The 17,840-nt window shown below is 39.4% G+C and overlaps 1 protein-coding gene across 2 annotated transcripts in view; it reads left to right on the top strand.

Annotated features, from left to right (window-relative positions):
• DIAPH3 (diaphanous related formin 3) overlaps positions 1-17,840 on the top strand; it is a 512,673-nt gene that overhangs the window by 16,688 nt on the left and 478,145 nt on the right. The window contains exon 2 of one of the 2 annotated variants that reach the window (XM_046028128.1): positions 11,600-11,632. The exons of the other annotated variant lie outside the window; for it this stretch is intronic. Within the exon in view, the coding sequence (XP_045884084.1) occupies positions 11,600-11,632 (33 nt within the window). The remainder of the gene's footprint in view (positions 1-11,599; positions 11,633-17,840) is intronic. 2 annotated transcript variants of the gene reach the window in all.

Here is a 17,840-nt window from a genome sequence, read left to right as displayed (position 1 = left end):
TGAAATTGGAAAGGGCAGTTGTAAAGACACAGGGGGGTATATTCTTGGATCAAGCATAGTACATTTAGCTGATCCTCCCAACGGTTTGGAACCAAGGACTGAGAGCTGGCAGCTTCTGTCATTCTCTCTTTTCAGGGGTCAGACAGCCTTGTTTTGCTTCTCACTAGGCATTTGTTCCATTGTTGTGTCTCCACAGAGCACAGCTTCTGTGTCTGTGATCTTCACGCAGCCAAGCCCAGAGCCTCGCAGTTCCAGACCTACATGCTCTCGACCCATGCGAGAACAGATTCTCATTCTCATCTCTGAATCCCAAATCCAGATTTTTGGTAGAGTGAGGATCTGATTGGCTCTGGTGGGTGTGGGGGTTGAGCTCTGCTCACATCTGTGGTCAGGCCTGGCTCACAGAGAACAACGAAGCCTGCTGGGTCCACCCTGCTGACATAGGGAAGGGGTTCTGTGCATGAGGCAGAGAAGCCAACGAGTATCTACCATATTGACATGTGGGTCTTTGGAGATTCCTTGATGATAGTCTTGGCACTGGAAGACTGAGCTCAGAAGACTTTGTCCAAGCTAGTTTTTTTTTTTTTTTTTAAATTAACATATAATGCATTATTTGTTTCACAGGTATAGGTCTGCAATTCATCAGTCTTACACAGTTCATAGCACTCACCATAACACATACCCTCCCCAATGTCCATTCAGACACCCCATCCCTCCCACACCCTCCCCTTCAGCAACGCTGTTTGTTTCCTGAGATTAAGAGTCTGTTATGGTCTGTTTCCCTCTCTGGTTTCATCTTGTTTCATTTTCCCGTCCCTTCCCCTATGATCCTCTGTCTTGTTTCTTGAGTTCCTCATATCAGAGAGATCATATGATAATTGTCTTTCTCTGATTGACTTATTTCACTTAGCTTAATACCTTCTAGTTCCATTCATGTTGTTGCAAATGGCAAGATTTCATTTTCTTGATGGCTGCATAGTATTCCATTGTGTGTGTATCTATCTATCTATCTATCTATATTAAACATCTTTATCCATTTAACCTTGGTTGCCCATTAGAGTCACAAGTAGTTGTGACAGGCTTTATAGGTACCTGTGACAGGCTCTACCTTCAGATAGTCTGATTCAGTTGGTTTGGAATGTTAAGAAAAGAAAACAAAAACTCTTCAGCTGATTCTCATGTATGGTCAGGTTGAAAACTACTGACCTACAATGTTCCCTGTACTAGGTCTAGGCATTCAAAGATGAGGAAGAACCAAAGTCCCTGGCATATTAAAAACAAAACAAAAAGAAAACCAAAGACATAAACACAAACTGCAAACAATGATCAGTGACCCAAGGGAATTATAAACAAAGAGCTTTGGATGAAGAGCGGTGAGCTCATCATTTTTTGCTGGTAATGAAACGTGACACCCCCCCACCCCCACCACAGGTTTATACATGCAGTACCTACTCAGGTATGCTTACCTCCATCTCATTCACCCAGCTAGCTGTCCCTGTCCTGAGGCCCAGGCTCTAGGCATGGCCTTGGGAAACTGCCACTGCTTGAGTTCTCAGCCCCAAAGAAAAATGACAACATTGCGAGGCCTCAGCAGCTGTCAAGAGAATGGTCCAGTTTAACTGACACCCAGCAAATAGAGCTGCTGGCAAAATGACCATGACAAAAGTCCTGCTCTCAGGAGCCTATGCCCACTCTGGGGAGGGAATCTGCACACATTTACAGCAGTAACAAATGGATTTAACTGGATTAGAGGAGATTTCAGCACCCAATGAGAGGAGACTGTTGGATGTGGTTTTAAGGAGAATGATGGTGACCTGAATCAAGGTGATACTGATGAAGTTCTAGAATCTAGATGAGGTTCGGTGGGGCGAAGTCCAGAGCCGATGACCAAGAAAGAATTCTTGAGACATCTTTGGTGCAAAATGGTGGTTACGAAGACAGGACCTGTGGGCAGAAAGAGCTGCTGCCCAGGGCTGTGAGGGATGGCAGGTTATGTACCCTGCGGTTGGGGGAAGATGAGGGAAAGGGGGGTTTCAATGGAGCCCCTATGCTAAAGAGGGCCTACAAGGTGCTGGGATACTGGAGGTCTTGTGGCTTGATCAATGTTGTCTTTTCCCCTTTGGCAAGCCATTAACATCAAGATAGTTGGGAGATTCCTACAGAATGTCACATTTGTCCCACCCAGGAGTGGTGGGGGTGAGGGAGAGATTGCGAGGTATCAGCCTTTTGCTTTGTCTTCAGCCAGCCTTCTGCTCCCTCATCAGTGCTGGTGAGGATGTTAGTGTGGGAAGGAAGGGGACTTGTGACTTTTTCAACTAAGGCTTCAGACAAGCCTGTGAGGACAGACACTTCCTACTCAACTGGTACCAGGAGAAACTGATGCTCCGGGAGTTTCAGTGCCTGGGGTCACACAGCTGATCAGAATCCGAGCTGGATTCCAATCTAGGTGAGTTGGCTTCTAGGACCCAGGGCGTTAGCCTCCTGCTGGGGAGGTCAGGGCAGTATATAAGTGTCACGGAAGAGGTGTGCTTGTGGGTAAGTTAGAACCTTGAGGAAGCAGGCGGTGTTTGAAAGGTGAGTATGTGAAGGAACCGAGTAGCAAACTGAGTAGCAAACGGCAGGAGCACGGGTATGGAGAAGGACGGTACTAGGACAGCCTCTCAGTCAGAGCCCAGACAAGAAATAGAAACATTGGTGGATCAATTTAATAGGGGAATTGCTTACAGAAGTGTTGGAGGGGAAAGAGCAAAGAGTGGACGCCGCCTGAGAGGGACCCTGTGGGGGGACTCAGATATCTGTGGGCACTTGACTCTTCGTTGACCCCTTGTGGGAGGACCCTCTAGGGCTGGGGCTCAGACTCCTGTGGGGTCTGAAGGGTTATGTTGTAATTAAACTGCTGTAACTAAAAATGTTTTCTAACTTTCCTTTCTCCAAACATGCTTGGCTATTCCTTTGACTACCTCCGCAACCCCGCCCCCCCATCCTCTAGTCCTATATTTGAAAAGTTTTGTTAATGCAATGGAACTAGCTGAGTTGGTCCAAAAACTGCCTTTGTGGGCTTCCACAGTGTTTTGAGAGCATTTCTAATACTTCTTAGTAAATAACAAGCCCCTTAAGGAGCCCTGAAGGAAATGGTTGAGAACAGCCACTGTTCCTTCCATTCCCTCTGGGGCGTCTTGTATCTCTTGTATTCAACCGTTGTTTATTGGTTAAGTTGATTATTCATAGCATGTTTTTGTACTTTTTGTATTTGTGACTGTTCCGTAAGAGGAATAAAAAAGCCCCTGGCTTTAAAGTGCTCTGGTGTCCACCTGCTGCGGCTCCCTCCCCTTCTTCTGTCTTGTTTGCTGTAGCTGTGCTGGTCCCTGTTCCTTGAGCGCTCCACACTTGCTCCTTTCCGGGGGCTGCTTTTCCTCTGAGCTGCTTTCCTCCATGTCCAGACAGCAACCCCCTTAGTCCGCTTTCAGCTCTGCTCCAGTTCCATACTCCCTGTCAGACCTCTGCGGGCCCAGCTCCCCACATTTAAAATTGCAAACTGCAAAGGCTCCTGCCTGGCTTCTAGCCTCCCCTTGCCTTGCTTGGCTTTTCCTTTTAGCATAACAAGCGTCACCTTCTAACATCCTCTGTAACTTATTTATGGTGTTTAAGGTCTCTTCCCCAAGAGAAGGAAAGCTCCTTTAGGACGGGAGTCCTTGTTTTATTTACCAGTGTACTCCTTGTCAAGAACATAGTAATATTTAATAAACATTTGCTGAGTGCCTGCCTTCAGATTCTGTTATGCTGTCAGAAGAGGAAATTTTCTGTTACAGGTTTTTCCTGAATCATGGCTGAAGATGAATGTGACTTCAGTCTTCCATCATGGTTATAATGTTTGCCTGTTAATAGCATGTATTTAACCAGATGTAGTTAGCAAGAAGGGATTGCTTTTCTTTCTGGTCGCCATTGAACAGCTCTGATGTATGCTGCCCTCACTGGTTCTCACCGCGGTTATTGTCTTGCTGCTCTTTTGGCTTTAAGCTTCTCTGGGCAGGGACTGAGTCCTCTTCATTTTTGACGCACTGTCTTGCCCCATGTTAGCAGCCTAATCATGCAGTAGGAGGATTAGGAGTAGGAGATTAGGTTTTTGCTTAAAATCCTAAATCCTGTTTTATTTTGGTACCATGTCCTCCTTTGCATGAAAAAGTTACCAGGTGAGTGGTATTTACCTTAACATTCTCAACATAGCATGAGATCGTTTACATTTACAATAAAGAAAAATGATAGATTTCTTTTATCTCTGCCATTAATAAGTGTCATAAAATAGAAAAATAAAACTAAGTCAATATGTTATTGCCACAGAAATTGAATTTGTGTCAAAAGGATTTGTGCTTGTGATGTAGTGATTCGTATATTTTTCTTGGAATTAAGTCTCCAGCAGGTTGACAACATCAATAATTCACAAAACCAAGGAGCTTTTTGAAATTGGTTAATTTATATATGTGAATTACAAAACCAGTGAATAATGTGCTTAACATATTCTGACATATTTGCAAATATGCATTAAAAAAACCCTAGTCTGTGTTTACAATATTAGATTTTTTAGATTTTTTTTTAACTTCATACATTATTATTTGAAAAGGAACTTATCTATATTTTCTGCTTGGTATGGAAAGTATTATCCATAGTAATGTAAAAAAGCTTTTCTCATTATAAAAATAAGCTTATTCTAGACAACTGGGAATATAGAGGAAAATGTGGGGGGAAAATTGCTCCAAATCCCACAATCTGGATATATAAAATTAAAAATAGTTCCTGTCTTTTTTTCCCCATAGAAGTGTTTATTAGTGGAGTTGGAATTATATTGCATATGCAATTTTAAATGCAACTTTTTTTTTTTCATGTAACAATTGTATGCATTTTCCTATATAATTATAGTCCAAATGGCAGGACTATAGTTATATAATCATTCCCATATTCTGGGAAGTTTTAGGTTGATGACAATTCTAGGTATTTAAGATAAAATATAGTAACAAATATTTGTGTACACACTTCTGTTTTTATTTTCTAATTCTAGAAGTAGAATTACTAGGTTAAAGAATGTGAACATAGGATTTATTTCACCAAATCCTTCTCTAAAAAGGTTCAAAACTTAATTTCCTTATGGTGATGTTAGAATGTAAAAAACAAAATCCTTCTTGAACAGGTAAGAAATGATGCATGGTGCTGTGTTGGCTTTGGGAATATTCAGGCTGCATTGGTGTCTGGATAAGACCTCTAGGAGACTGATTCATGCTCAGAAACAACTTATCTAAACTTAGTTTAGATAAGCTTCAAGGTACTCTGGGACCGTTTCTGGCAGTGAATACTTTAAATACTTTTCAGTGTTCTCCAGATGACTATAAAGGTCTTGGATTCTGGTGACCTGGAACCAAATCTACTTGTAGAGCTGCTCAGAGATTTGAATTGCCTTTTCTTGGACCCATTGCATAGGAGTTTTTGATGTGGTAGTAGAGGTGAAAAGAACTGGAATGGCTGAGAAGAACATCTTAAAATAGGTATTAAAATAAGTTCAAGCTGTTACTAGAATTAGCCATTCTGTTTTTCCTTTCATTTTTCCTCACCATTGAAGTTTATTGAAGGATAAAGAACACTGGAGTTGAGTTAGAATTAAAAAAAAAGAGAGAGAGACTTGTTAGGTGCCCAGCTCCTGTGTTGTGTCATCTAGGAGAGAAGTTCAAGTAACAATTTGATAATTGGTTTTTCTAGAGAGGTGGTGGTTTTCTAGCAGTTCTGTTGCTGCCTTTTGATCCTTTTGAAAATGTTGAGTTTTCTTAGAAATTAATGTTTTCACTTCTATGAATGCTTGGCTGATGTCTCTTCCTGAAAGCTAATGTATCTCGAGGACTCTTCTTTCCCAAAGGAGGAATTATGGAGAAGGGAGGTTAGATTCTCTGGTGGGTGAGAGTAGAGAAGACTGGGGTAATGGCCAGGTGTTTATTTTTCTGAGGTAGGCACGGTTTGGTTTTGAATAAATGAACAGATCAAAAGAAGCTGGAGAGATTTTACTCGTTCTCACCTGTCCCTAACATGTCTCACTTTCTCTACCAGGGACTAAAAATATGACCGCCTGAAAAGCCAGTCAAAAGCTTTTCTTTATGTTATCAAAGAGCCAGCTCTACTCTTATCCTCGGTGCTATGAAAGCTTCAGTATTATTTTTGGACGTTTCTGAGCTGTTAAATATGGAGCCCTTGAATATTTTCACATCTAGGTATGTTGTATCGTTGCCTGGGAAATGAACCTTAGGCTCTGTAGGTGTGGTTAGTGTCATGATTAGTCCTCCTTTACATCCCTGCAGTCTTCACAATTGGCATTGACATTAAACAGGTGTGTGGGCCAGAAATGTTGTAGGATAAAGCACACGTTAGTATTTGGTGGAGAGGAATAATCTGGAATTGGAAACAAGTGTGAGCAGTGCATTACCATAGCATCACCCACATCTTAAAAGAAGTTTGATCCATTTTTCCTTTTGGATGTATTTGTTGCATAAGTAACCCATTACCCACTTACTTTGACAGGCAAATAGTGTTATGTCCTGGTTTGATCTAATGAGCAAGCCTTGATCCTTCAGTACTAAATATATGCTTACAGGGTAGAATTATTGTACCTTTAGGGATAGATCAAGCATTTGAATAAATGACGCAATAATTCACCCTACCCCCTAGAGAGTGTTGAATTCTCTTAAAACAGTACTAATTGGTGCCTCTCACTACATGGCAGTAAGACCTGTTCCAATTGTACCAGCTCAGTGTTTCTCACTTAGAAAAACGGCTTGTACTTTCTACCTGTACCCTTCATTTAGCTTATTTCGGGGACACTGGTTTTTAAGAGAGCTACCTGGCGAGAGTTTTGAATGTGTGCGGGCTCAAGGGATATTTCGTGGCTGGTGGCTGGTGGCGGTGGAGTGCAGAACGGTGTTTCTCACGGGGTTCTGGGCTGGTGGCTGCATTGCCACCTGGAGCCTGTGGATGCCTAAGCCCCACTTTAGACCTACTGAGTCAGAATGTTGAGAAGCCGAGACCTTGTCATCTTCTGTCACAGAGAAAATCTTGGTGTGTTCTAGTGCACACAAGCAAGGTGTAAACCAGGTGGCCGAGAGAGTCTCATTGATGAAATTGGGTTTGAGTCAGGCGCCTTCAGAGGCTTTTTACAAGTTTTCTTCATTAGTGATTCATCATAATGACTTAGTTAAAGGATGTAAATTGATGAAATTATATTGCAACAGCTAAAAATTATTTTTAAAATAGTACCATGTATTTGACTTTGACAGTGATCAGAGCTTATTACCTTGACATTTGGTAGTGGGTGCCATGTAACTAATGACATGAATGGACAGATCCTTTGCTTCCTGCTGGTTACAGTGCTATCCAATGAAAGAAAATAGAAAATTTGCTGAAAGTCTTGGGTTACAGCTTGGATTCTTCTTCTTTTTTTAAGTGCATGTGGACCTTGGGTTTTTATGTTGCTTTGTATTCTGTAGTTTAACTGGTCTTGTTTATTTCCTTGTAAACTAAGTTGGCTGGGGAAGGACCCCTTGATATTTACAGCATTTCAGACAGTGCTCTGCAAGCTCTAGATCTATTTTTTGACAGCATGTATGGTCTTCAGTAAAGGTTTTGATGCCTTGCTTAAATGTGAATGTAGAGACCTATGTTCTGTATTTCTGTATTTCTACCTTTTTTTTTTCTTCAAAAGAACATAGGGTCCAAAAACAAAAAACCAAAAAAACAAACCAAACTACAAAGACTTTTTCTCTTTCAGTTTCAGAGTGATCCTCTTGACCATTCATCCTAGGAATTGTCATTACAGAAAACATTCCTCCCTATCTATATGAGGTGTTCCTTACTTTTTCAGGAGAAAATAGAATTAGTAAACTGGGCAACGTAGGAACACAGGAAGAAAGGTGAGTTTTTTGGCTTGGGAAAGGAGCCCTGACGTGCATTAATACCACACCTGAACCATTTACCAATGGTTCTGCATACAGAACTGTTTTTGAAATTATTGCCCATTTGATTTATCCCATTGCCATAAAGCATAAATAACACCTATACAATCATAGACCAGGTAATGTAACTAAAGATCACAAAATCACATTTAGGTATGAATGTTTTAGTACTAAAACTGTATGCTTTTAATTTCTGTGTATGTGTGTGTAGGTACAAATACAAAAGTTGCTATTAGGTTATTTTTAAAGTGGTCACATCTGCTTCCATTGACTATTTCCATTCCCTTCTTGGTATGGGTATCAGCAAATGCTACTTGCGAGCTGGATTGATGGGTGCAGTTCCTACTTCCTCCAAGCAGAAGCCAGAGTAAAAAGCATTGCTGGTAGCTATCAAACAAACAACTACATTTTTTTAAGCGTCTTGGCTAACCAGACATAAACAGTACCTTCGAGTAGCAGTAAAAAGGCAGTAACTTTTTATAATAAAGTTCTTTCTTTTTTAAATTAAGGATGTCACCCTTGTAGTTTTAGATCTACAACAGAAAGGCTGAAACCCCATAGAATTACCTGAGGGTTTTATGTCTTTTCCTTTCTTCTGCCCGTTGGACTTTTTAGGTGTCTGTGATCTAAACATCGACATAATGTCCACTTCATAGAAAGCTTGAATTAACTTTGCAAATATCTTACAAAAGGGTACCACTTGATAAAACTATACATTTTAAAAATAAGCCATGTCTATTTTTCCTTTGGATCATGTTTGAAGTCGACTGGGATTGGACATTTCAGTTTTTAGGGAAAATTACTCATGCGTAGATCTATTTAAATTTTTGAATGCTGATGGGTTTTGTAGTAGTCTCTTTCAGATTGCATGCATATAAACAAATAGCTATGCAACTTCTCTTTTTTTGAAAGCTAAATCTTGAAATGACACTTATTCTGGTTTCCCCGTTTTGGAATAGGAACCAAAGTTTTTGGATTGGTTTTCCAGCTCTTTACTTTGTTAGTCACTATCTGCAGTCCTGTCGAGTGTTGAATTTGCCATCACTTCCTGCCCTACTGGCTTCTCTTGGTCTTGGTATGGATGGTGGGGAGAATTGATAGGCAGGTGCTTTCCAGAGAAGGAGTAAGGAACTTGACCTTGGCTTCTTGTTTTTTTTCTCAGACTGTTGTTAGACTTCCTGCACTTGGATCCCTTTGAGTTTTCTTACCCCTGCGTTATAATTCTGTCATAATTCATCACATGTTCTTTTTTGTAGAAGATTGTTTGTAATATAGCTAGTAACTGGGCATGCCTATGTGCTACATAGTTTTTAAAAAACTAAAGCATTGAACAAATGGAGTCCTTTTAAAAGCTAGATTCTTTTTTAAAAGTTTTTATTTGAGAGAGGGAGAGTGTGAGCACATGAGCAGAGAGCCCAATGGGGCTCGATCCCAGGACCCCAGGATCATGACCTCAGCTGAAGGCATTTGCTTAACCAACTGAGCCACCCAGGTGCCACTAAAGCTAGATTCTCAGTGAGATGGTTTTACCATCTAAAGAAGTTTTGACCAAAAAAATTGATCTTACACATCTTTCTTCTACATAAGGGTGACTGTTCGATTCTGAGTTGTGAGTTCAACTCTAACTGAAAGGGTTATGTATCTTTGGACCTTCGGAGTTTTACAAAAAATGTTGTTTCTAGGTATTTACATGTTTTGTGTTTTGCATCCTGTAACCTCTACTACCCACTTTTCCTGTTTGGTATTGTACTTCCTGTATCTTTTCTGCAGTCTTTAGTTCATGAATCTTCCTTGGGCTCTACTCTAGTTTTTAAAAATTGTTTCTTTCCAATCCCTTGACGTTGCTTTTATGGCATTTTCCTCAGGCAACTCAAACTGGTATTTGGGACTATTTCACTGAGGAAGGTATTTTCTTTTTATCATGGTGTACTTCTCTAAACAGGATTCCAGCCGGATCCTTTTTCTGTGGCCTGACTTTTTAAGCATTAGGTTACCTAGAATGCCATTGTCTTGGTAATTGGCTGTAGTCCTCTCCTCTTGTGAGAGGAATGCAGAACGACCCCTTTCAGGTGCCATGCGTATTGTGATTGGGGTGGTATCTCTGGCGGAAGAATAGAGATGTGTTAACCAAGGGCAGTGGGCTGGAAATCTCTGTTGGCCGGAAACTGGCATACAGCAGGCAGTTAGAGGGAGGGGCATTCCACACAGTCTTTCTACTGCTCCTTTTCCTGCGAACTTGAGAGCCATGTAGACTGGTGTCTAATTGTAGGAATGGCCTCTGGGAGGAGACTGTGACCCTAAGTACCTCAGAAATCTTAATAGTTCTTCCCAGGGGTATACCCACTCTTAAGAACTTCTGTGCTTGTTATTTTCAAGGGCTGAAGGTAATATTGAAGACAACTTCTAGCCCAGGATTAAATATCAGTTAATTCAGTACTCTCTTTTCTTCCCAATTGAACAGAGCATTTAGGCTAGAACCTAGTGGTGTGGCTATTAAGTGTGGTAGGTTAGTTACGCAGCTTTGGTTATACACAAAGCTTATTCTGGGCCCCTCCAGTTACTGTATTCCTTGCCGTAGAGGAAGGAATGTCTTGGTCAAGGAGCAAGAGAATCTGGGATAGTGATTTGTTCTATACAATTTTTTAATCTGTTTTGTCCCTCAGGTAGATTGAGCATAAAGATGTATTCTGGTACACAAATACGAATGACAAATTTCATCCCATCCGCATTGAATTCAGTGCCACTCAGGCTGTTAGATGATGAATGCTAACACATGTTCTTTTATACTTCTAAAGTCGGATCTATTTAGGAATGTACTTGACCCATTCTCTGCCCTTTTAAATGGTCTAATGCTACTGAATAAGACAGGGAAGCATTGGAAATTGATTCCGGCTCCTTGAATACAAAATCTTGCCTGACTCCGGAATTTATAAAACTTAGATTTCTGGTTGTCTTTTTTCCCCTAAATACTTTTTCTTTTGAACACCACTTTGTAAGAAACTAATTTATTCACTTTGTAAAGTGGCCTTATGTTTGTCTAGCAGGGAAATCAGCAAAAGGGTTCTCAAAGAAGCTAGCAATGAAATTGAAAAGTGTCTACTGTCACCACTGGTGATAAATCAAACTGATGTTAAAGATGCAAATAGTCATTCCAGTACTCTCTTCGTTACTAGAATTGTTTAAGTTAATTAAGCCAGCAAAGTACTTCATTATCTACTATGCTGCATGCTAATGGTAGATTTAAAGTTTCACTGTTTTGTAGTTCAGATTTTTTTTCATGTTTTAAATCTCCCTATCCATTGTGTTCTAAGTCCATATACTTAATGGTAACAAATATTGTTAATCAGGACTATATATTTGTTGTAGCACAGGTTTCTAGTTTTTCAGGTTTGCAAGTCCAAGAAATCTTGAGAAACGTTTGAAACTATACTATTCAGGGTACCTTTTGTCCATCTTCTTGAGAAGGTGATTAAAGCAATATATAATTCATTTTTATTAGACTGTCAGGAATTTAATTACATTCAACTTAGCATTGTAGAATTTTTAAATGTATTCTATTAACTAAAATAAAAAAGCTGTTATAAATTACTGATATGATTGGTTTCTTTCATTTGCAGCATTTAAATATTAAGACACTGACGGATGATATGGTAAGGTTATGCTCAACATTTCTTCCGTTGTGAATCTTAACTAACCATGTAATGTGGATGCCGTGCTATGCTAACACCTTTGAAACTGCTTAAAAACCTGCATGTTTTGGAAATATACTGTTTTTTATAGTGCCAAAGTAAGAGGCAGAATGGATTAAAAAAATGACATTTTTTGCTTTTAAATAGTAAAAGGAACTAGTTGATATGTTAATTTAAAAAATTTGTTTAATTACAAATTGTTAGTCAACTTTGAATCATTCAAATCAGCTCTCATTCTTTGGGGATGAATTGCGCACTTCAGAAAGAGGTAAAAAAAATAGCTAAAGATATTTAGCGTTTTGAAATATGTAGTTGCTAATTAAAGTAAACCAGACTCAAATCTCATGCATGTATTTAAAAAAATATATTGTTCAGAAGCGAGAGAACCTTCCTATTTGTTCTGCCTATTGTTGCTTATCAGTAATGAACACTTTATAGCACCGTTACAGATTTCTTTTTTATTCGAGTACATGTTTTTGAGAAATAGATTTTTGAATGTAACTCGTGGCTAATGATAAGGGATAATAAGAACAGCAACAAGGTCCACTCAAATAATAATATTAAAAAAAAAAAAAGTCAGCATGGTGGGACGAAGCACAGGGCCCTGTTGACCTGGTTTTGAACTTGAATTCACCTTTAATATGAAACAGGGTGCCTAGAACATAGTAAACCCTCAAAAAAATGTTTGGCACCCCTGTTATCCAAAGGACTATCTTGGGTACTTGGATAAAGTGGACATGTGGAGTTGAATGAGATCTAGATCTTGACATGCAAGATGGAAGAAATTCAATTAGAATATTCTGTTTTATTTCTCTGGGTAAGATGTAAGCAAAGAAGGTTGATGTAAACTTTTCTGGATAATGTTTTTCATATAACAGCATTTAGAAAGTTGTAGTGATATGGAATTCTTACATAGAGGACATGTAATTTCTTAACTCGCAAGGTAGATGTTGTCCTCATCTTGGCCCTTGGTTACATGGAGGGTCAGCTAGGTTAAGAAAGCAGTTTGCCCACGTAAGTGCAGCTGGCCAGGGGTGCAGCTATGGCTTGAATCTTGTTCCACAAAGCTCCGAAACCGTATGCTTACTGTGCTGACTTAGCCTTCAAATGGCTGTTTATGGCTAATAATAAAACCACCTGCAATTTTTGGTTTGAACATCCATGAGAATATACAGTGATAGAATTGTAAGAGCCTTCTTAAACTATAGTTCATCCAGCATATAGTTCACCCATGTAAAGTGTACAACTGAATGGTTTTTGGTGTATTCAGAGTAGTACAGGCATCGCCACAATCAAATTTTAGGACATTTCCACCACCCAAAAAGAAGCCTCCTACTTATAAGCAGTCACTCATCCCTAACTCCACCAGCCCAAGGCAGTGGCCAGGCTACATAATCTAGAGATTGCCACTTCTGGACATTTCCCATGAATGGAGTCATGATACATGAAAGCATTCAGTCACAAAAGACCACTTTGCATAATGTTTTCAAGGGTTATCCACGTTGTAGCTTGTATTGCTACTTTGTTCCTTTCTATAGCTGAATGCTATTCTAGGACATATGAGATTTGTTCATATTTTATGGGCACTAAGTATTTTTTCCTCTCTTCATTTAGCTGCTGCTCTTACCCTCATTAGGACTGACCTTGCACATTGCCAACGCACAGCCTCTACTCTAAGTTCTAGAAACAGTCCTGTTTCTTTTCTAGAGTGGCCTCAGCAGGTCATTCTGGAAGCTGCCTTGCTTTGATCTTACATTAATAAATGGGCCCCTCCTCAGTGAAGACTGTAGTTTTCTTTCTCCCTTTTGCCTCCATCCCTGCTCTCCCCTCATCCTTGTAATCGGGCTTGAGAAGATCAGAACTCTTGGGAAGTTACCATAGTGTCTTGTGTGGTATTTTTATCAAAGCAGTATATCACTCTATGAACTTCTCATCAGTTTAAACATCTTCAAGGAAGAAGCAGTATTTTAATTCCAGGTATGCTGTCTGGTACATGGTAAGCATTTTCATTAGTTTTTCATTGAAAGAATAAAAGAATGAATCCCTGTTTTTGATTACTTGCCTAGTATTGTGGTTTCCTTGGACATAGGGATAGCTTGGTCCTGGTTAGGCTTTCCAGACATGGACCCTTGCCTTTGTACAGGGTAAAGAAGCTTTAAAAACAAAACAAAAACAAAAAACAGCTTTGGTAAGAGCTTGCTGTCAGACTTTTGACTACCTGCCTGGATCCCTGATGGTTGCCTTTTCCCTGCTTTTATCTTCAGTGTGCCCACGAATGTTTCTTCTAGATTCCTCCTTAACCTTTTCCCCCTTGACCAGCTGACTGGTCTCCCCAGCTCCCAATGCTCACTTCTGCTTTTGTACTTTAGCCTGGCTCTTGAGTAAGCTGGGGCTCAAGTCCATGGAAGGATCAAGCAGGCGGCTGGATGCTTTGCCATGGAGCTTAGAGAAGAAGCCTGGCTCTGCTGAATAAGAAAGAAGTTCTGAAAAGCAAACCTTACTCATTGATTGATGCACTGTGGAAAGGGCATTGGATGAGGAATCCGGAAACTCTTGTGGAAAGACCGAACTTCACCTCTTAGCTCTTTGACCTTGGCAAATCAGTTAACTTGATTGTTCACTTATTTGTAAAGCAGGACTAATTATACCTTCTCTACTTTCCTCATAGAGTTCCGAGTTGTGCTTAAGCTGAAATGTGTTGAATGGCTGCATTCATTTCTGTCCCTTTTATACCCCTTTAAAAAATATTTTCCGGTATAGACAGTGGGGTGATGTGATGCATCTGTAATTGAGCCTTATACACTGTGTCACAGACCAGTGCACAACCTGGAGGAAAGGAGGTAAAGGTAACTGGTATCTTAGAGCCTCCGTAAAGTGTTTCTGGGAGTTAGAGCTCAGGGAAGCATTTGCCGTGGAAGCTTTAGTGTGTGCTGCCAATGTTTTCTAATTAAAGTGGCTCCCCCACATGCATGTTGCATGTGTATTCTTTTTTTTTTTTTTTTGCATGTGTATTCTTAATTTAGAACTTTTTAAGAAAGATTTTTATTTGACAGAGAGGGAGAGGGCACAAGCAGGGGGAGAGGCAGGCAGAGGGAGAAGGAGAAGCAGATTCCTCGTTGAGCGAGGAGCCTGATGCAGTACTGGATCCCAGGACCCTGAGATCATGATCTGAGCTGAAGGCAGACGCTTAACTGAGCCACCCAGGTGCCCCAATTTAGAACTCTTTAGTGTGAGAATAGCGTGTTTTGGACAGAACTTGAGAGAAGGTGCTTAAGATTGATGTCACCTATAGTCACATGTTTGATTGAGTATTTTAGAAACATTAAGTTGGAACATTCTGGGAAGCGTTAATGTTAAAAATCCACCTCTTTTTAATTTGTTGTGATGAAGGGCCACAAAAATATTTCACGTTTCAAGTTATCTCTTGAATTACAGTCAGGATTTCATAGAACACTGTCCGGTTGCTGGAAGAAAGTCCTGCTCTGATGGTGGAGATCCCTGGGCAGAGTTTATATACTTGAAACTGTGTTCTTTCTACAAATATTTGAGCATTCATGATGTATAAAGAGCAATGCAAGGTGAAAAAGTCGTTTAGTTTACAACCATCCATTGTCTATATCTGGTTTGAAAAGAGCTCTTTCCATGGAGAGACAAAAGGATTGAGACTAGGGCAGTGAAGGGAGCCCAGTTTGGAAAGGTAAACAGAAAGAAACTGAATGTGGACGACATGATGCTGAATTCTCCATCAGTGTGTCTGTGGAGTGTTTTTGTGGTCTAGAAGTTGTTTTAACTTGCTCACTGTCCGTCAGAAACTTTTGTTTAAAGTGTGGGTCTTCTGCATTGTCTTGTCTTTTATCCCTCCTGCAGCCCATATTACCATCATAATCTCTAGTGTGGCCTGCAGTAATGATTTACACACTTTCCTGGCTGAGACCTATAGTAAGAAGTACCCTTCATTTTGTAGCCCAGCACACATACCCATATAAATTCTTCCACAACTGAAATAATTTTATAAACAATTATTTAATGTTTCTGAGCATTGCAAACTCTGATCTTTTCCACTCTTTTCTATTGTATTTTTACTCCTCCCCATTCCATTTAAAAAAAAAAAAGTATGGTGCAGATCAGATCCACTGCATTGATTTCTTGTCGCACACATGGCTCACAACTGTAGCTTGAAAATGGACATTGGCTTAGCAACAAGAGGAGGTCCTCCGGTCTCTCCAAGTGTCTGCTCTTCACTTTATGACCTGTGGTTGAAAGTGGAAGTCTGGGTTCGGGTGCTAGTTCTGCCACTTACTAGCAGTGTGAATGCGCAGGACTCATTTAGCTGTGGAGCCTTGGTATCCCTAGTGATCGAGCTTTTTAAGGGAGAAACCCTGCCAACATGCTTGGTGACGTATGCATTCACTGTACTAGTGGTATAAGTAGGAATATGCCTTTTTTTTTTTTTTATAGAAAGAGGAAGGATTTACTTAGAACATTATGCACCAATTTTATGGGTATAACCTGATGGATTTTGACAAATATATGCAATAATGTATACAAGATGATTATGATAAAAAAGCTTTCCATCACCCTCAAAAGATTCCCTTTGTGCTTTATGGTCAATCCTTCTTGCCCTCCCCCAACCTCCCTGTCCATTTTGTTTCTTGGGAATCATGAATCAGCTTACTGCACTACACAATTCAGTTTCTAGGATTTCATATAAATGGAGTGTCTGGCTTCTTTTACTTAGCATAATGCTTTTGAGACCCCTCTTGTGCTTTGATGTATCAGAAATTTGTTCTTTTTATTACTGAATAGTATTCCATTGTTTGGTCATACTACAGTTTCTATATTCAGTAGTTTGGGTTTCTAGTTTTTGGGGACTGAGTAAAGCTGTGAACATTTGGGTATAGTTCTTGTGGACTGGTTTTCATTTTGGAAGGGGAATCAGGTGGTAACTATGACTAATTTTATAAGAAACTGACAAATTGTTTTCCCTAATGACTAATGATGTTGAGCATCTTTTACTGTGCTTATTTGTTGTTCCTATCTTGTAATGTCTATCACAAAATACAGGGCCATTCCAATCATTCTTGAGTGGGCTTTGGGCTTTCAAGGAATTTTTTCATATCTGTATTTTGAATTAGGTTTTTGTGATATTTCCTTATCCTTTTATATATAGGATCTTTATTGATTTTTTTCCCCCCTTTCTAATCCTGATTAGTAACTTGTCTTCTATTCCCCTCTTCCCCCCTACCCTGCTGCTTAGTCAGGGTAGAGATTTGTCAATTTTATTGATCTCAGAAAAACAGTTTTAGGTTTCATTAATTTCTGGATGATAACTTTGCTTTTATCTTTCCTTTTGCCTTAATCTTTTTATGGTTTCTTAAAGTAGAAATTTACATAATTGATTTGAGGCTTTTGCTTCCTAATATAAAAAAATTACACTATAAATTTTCCTCTGAGAGCTACTTTAGCTGACTCATTTTCTGAATATTCAAAATATCTTCTAATTTCCTGTTGATTTCTTTTTTAACCCATTGGTTATTTAGATCTGTGTTTAACTTTTAAATATTTGGCTTTTCCTGATCATTCTGTTACTGACTTAAAACTGAATTCTCTTGTGGCCAGGGACCATAGTTTGTGTGACTTCAGTCATTTTCAGTTTTGAGTCCTCTCTTTCCAGAATGTGGTCTGTCTTTGTGAATGTTACGTGTGCATTCTGCTTGTTTTAGAATTAGTCTATAAGTTCTATTGGTTGACAGTGTTGTTCATATATTCTGGATTTTTCTGTTCACTTGTTCTAATAATTGAGAGAGGAGAGGGAAGTTTCCAACTATAATTTTGGATTTTTATTTCTCTTTTCAGCTCTGTAAGTTTTGTTCCATATATTTTAAAGCTCTGCAAGTAAGTGCATATACACTTGGAATTGCAGTAAATCTTTCATCGTTATGAAAGGACTACTTTTATCCCCAGTAATATTCATTAAATTATAGTCTTTGTAAATTTACTAGATTTATTGGCTATACTTGATATAGTTATTCCCTTCCTCTTTGGACAAATATTTCTTGTTTTTAGAGACACAAACTTTATTGATTTTTGTATCCCTATGACCTTTTTCTGTTTTGTGTGGTTTTCCCCTGCCTGTCTTAAACTATTATTTATCAGGTTTCTTTCCTTC

The sequence above is a fragment of the Meles meles genome, chromosome 14, assembly GCF_922984935.1.
Source record: "Meles meles chromosome 14, mMelMel3.1 paternal haplotype, whole genome shotgun sequence".
NCBI classification, from domain to species: Eukaryota; Metazoa; Chordata; class Mammalia; order Carnivora; family Mustelidae; genus Meles; species Meles meles.
Note: the sequence above shows the minus strand (reverse complement) of the source record. Positions and strands in the feature narration are given on the sequence as shown.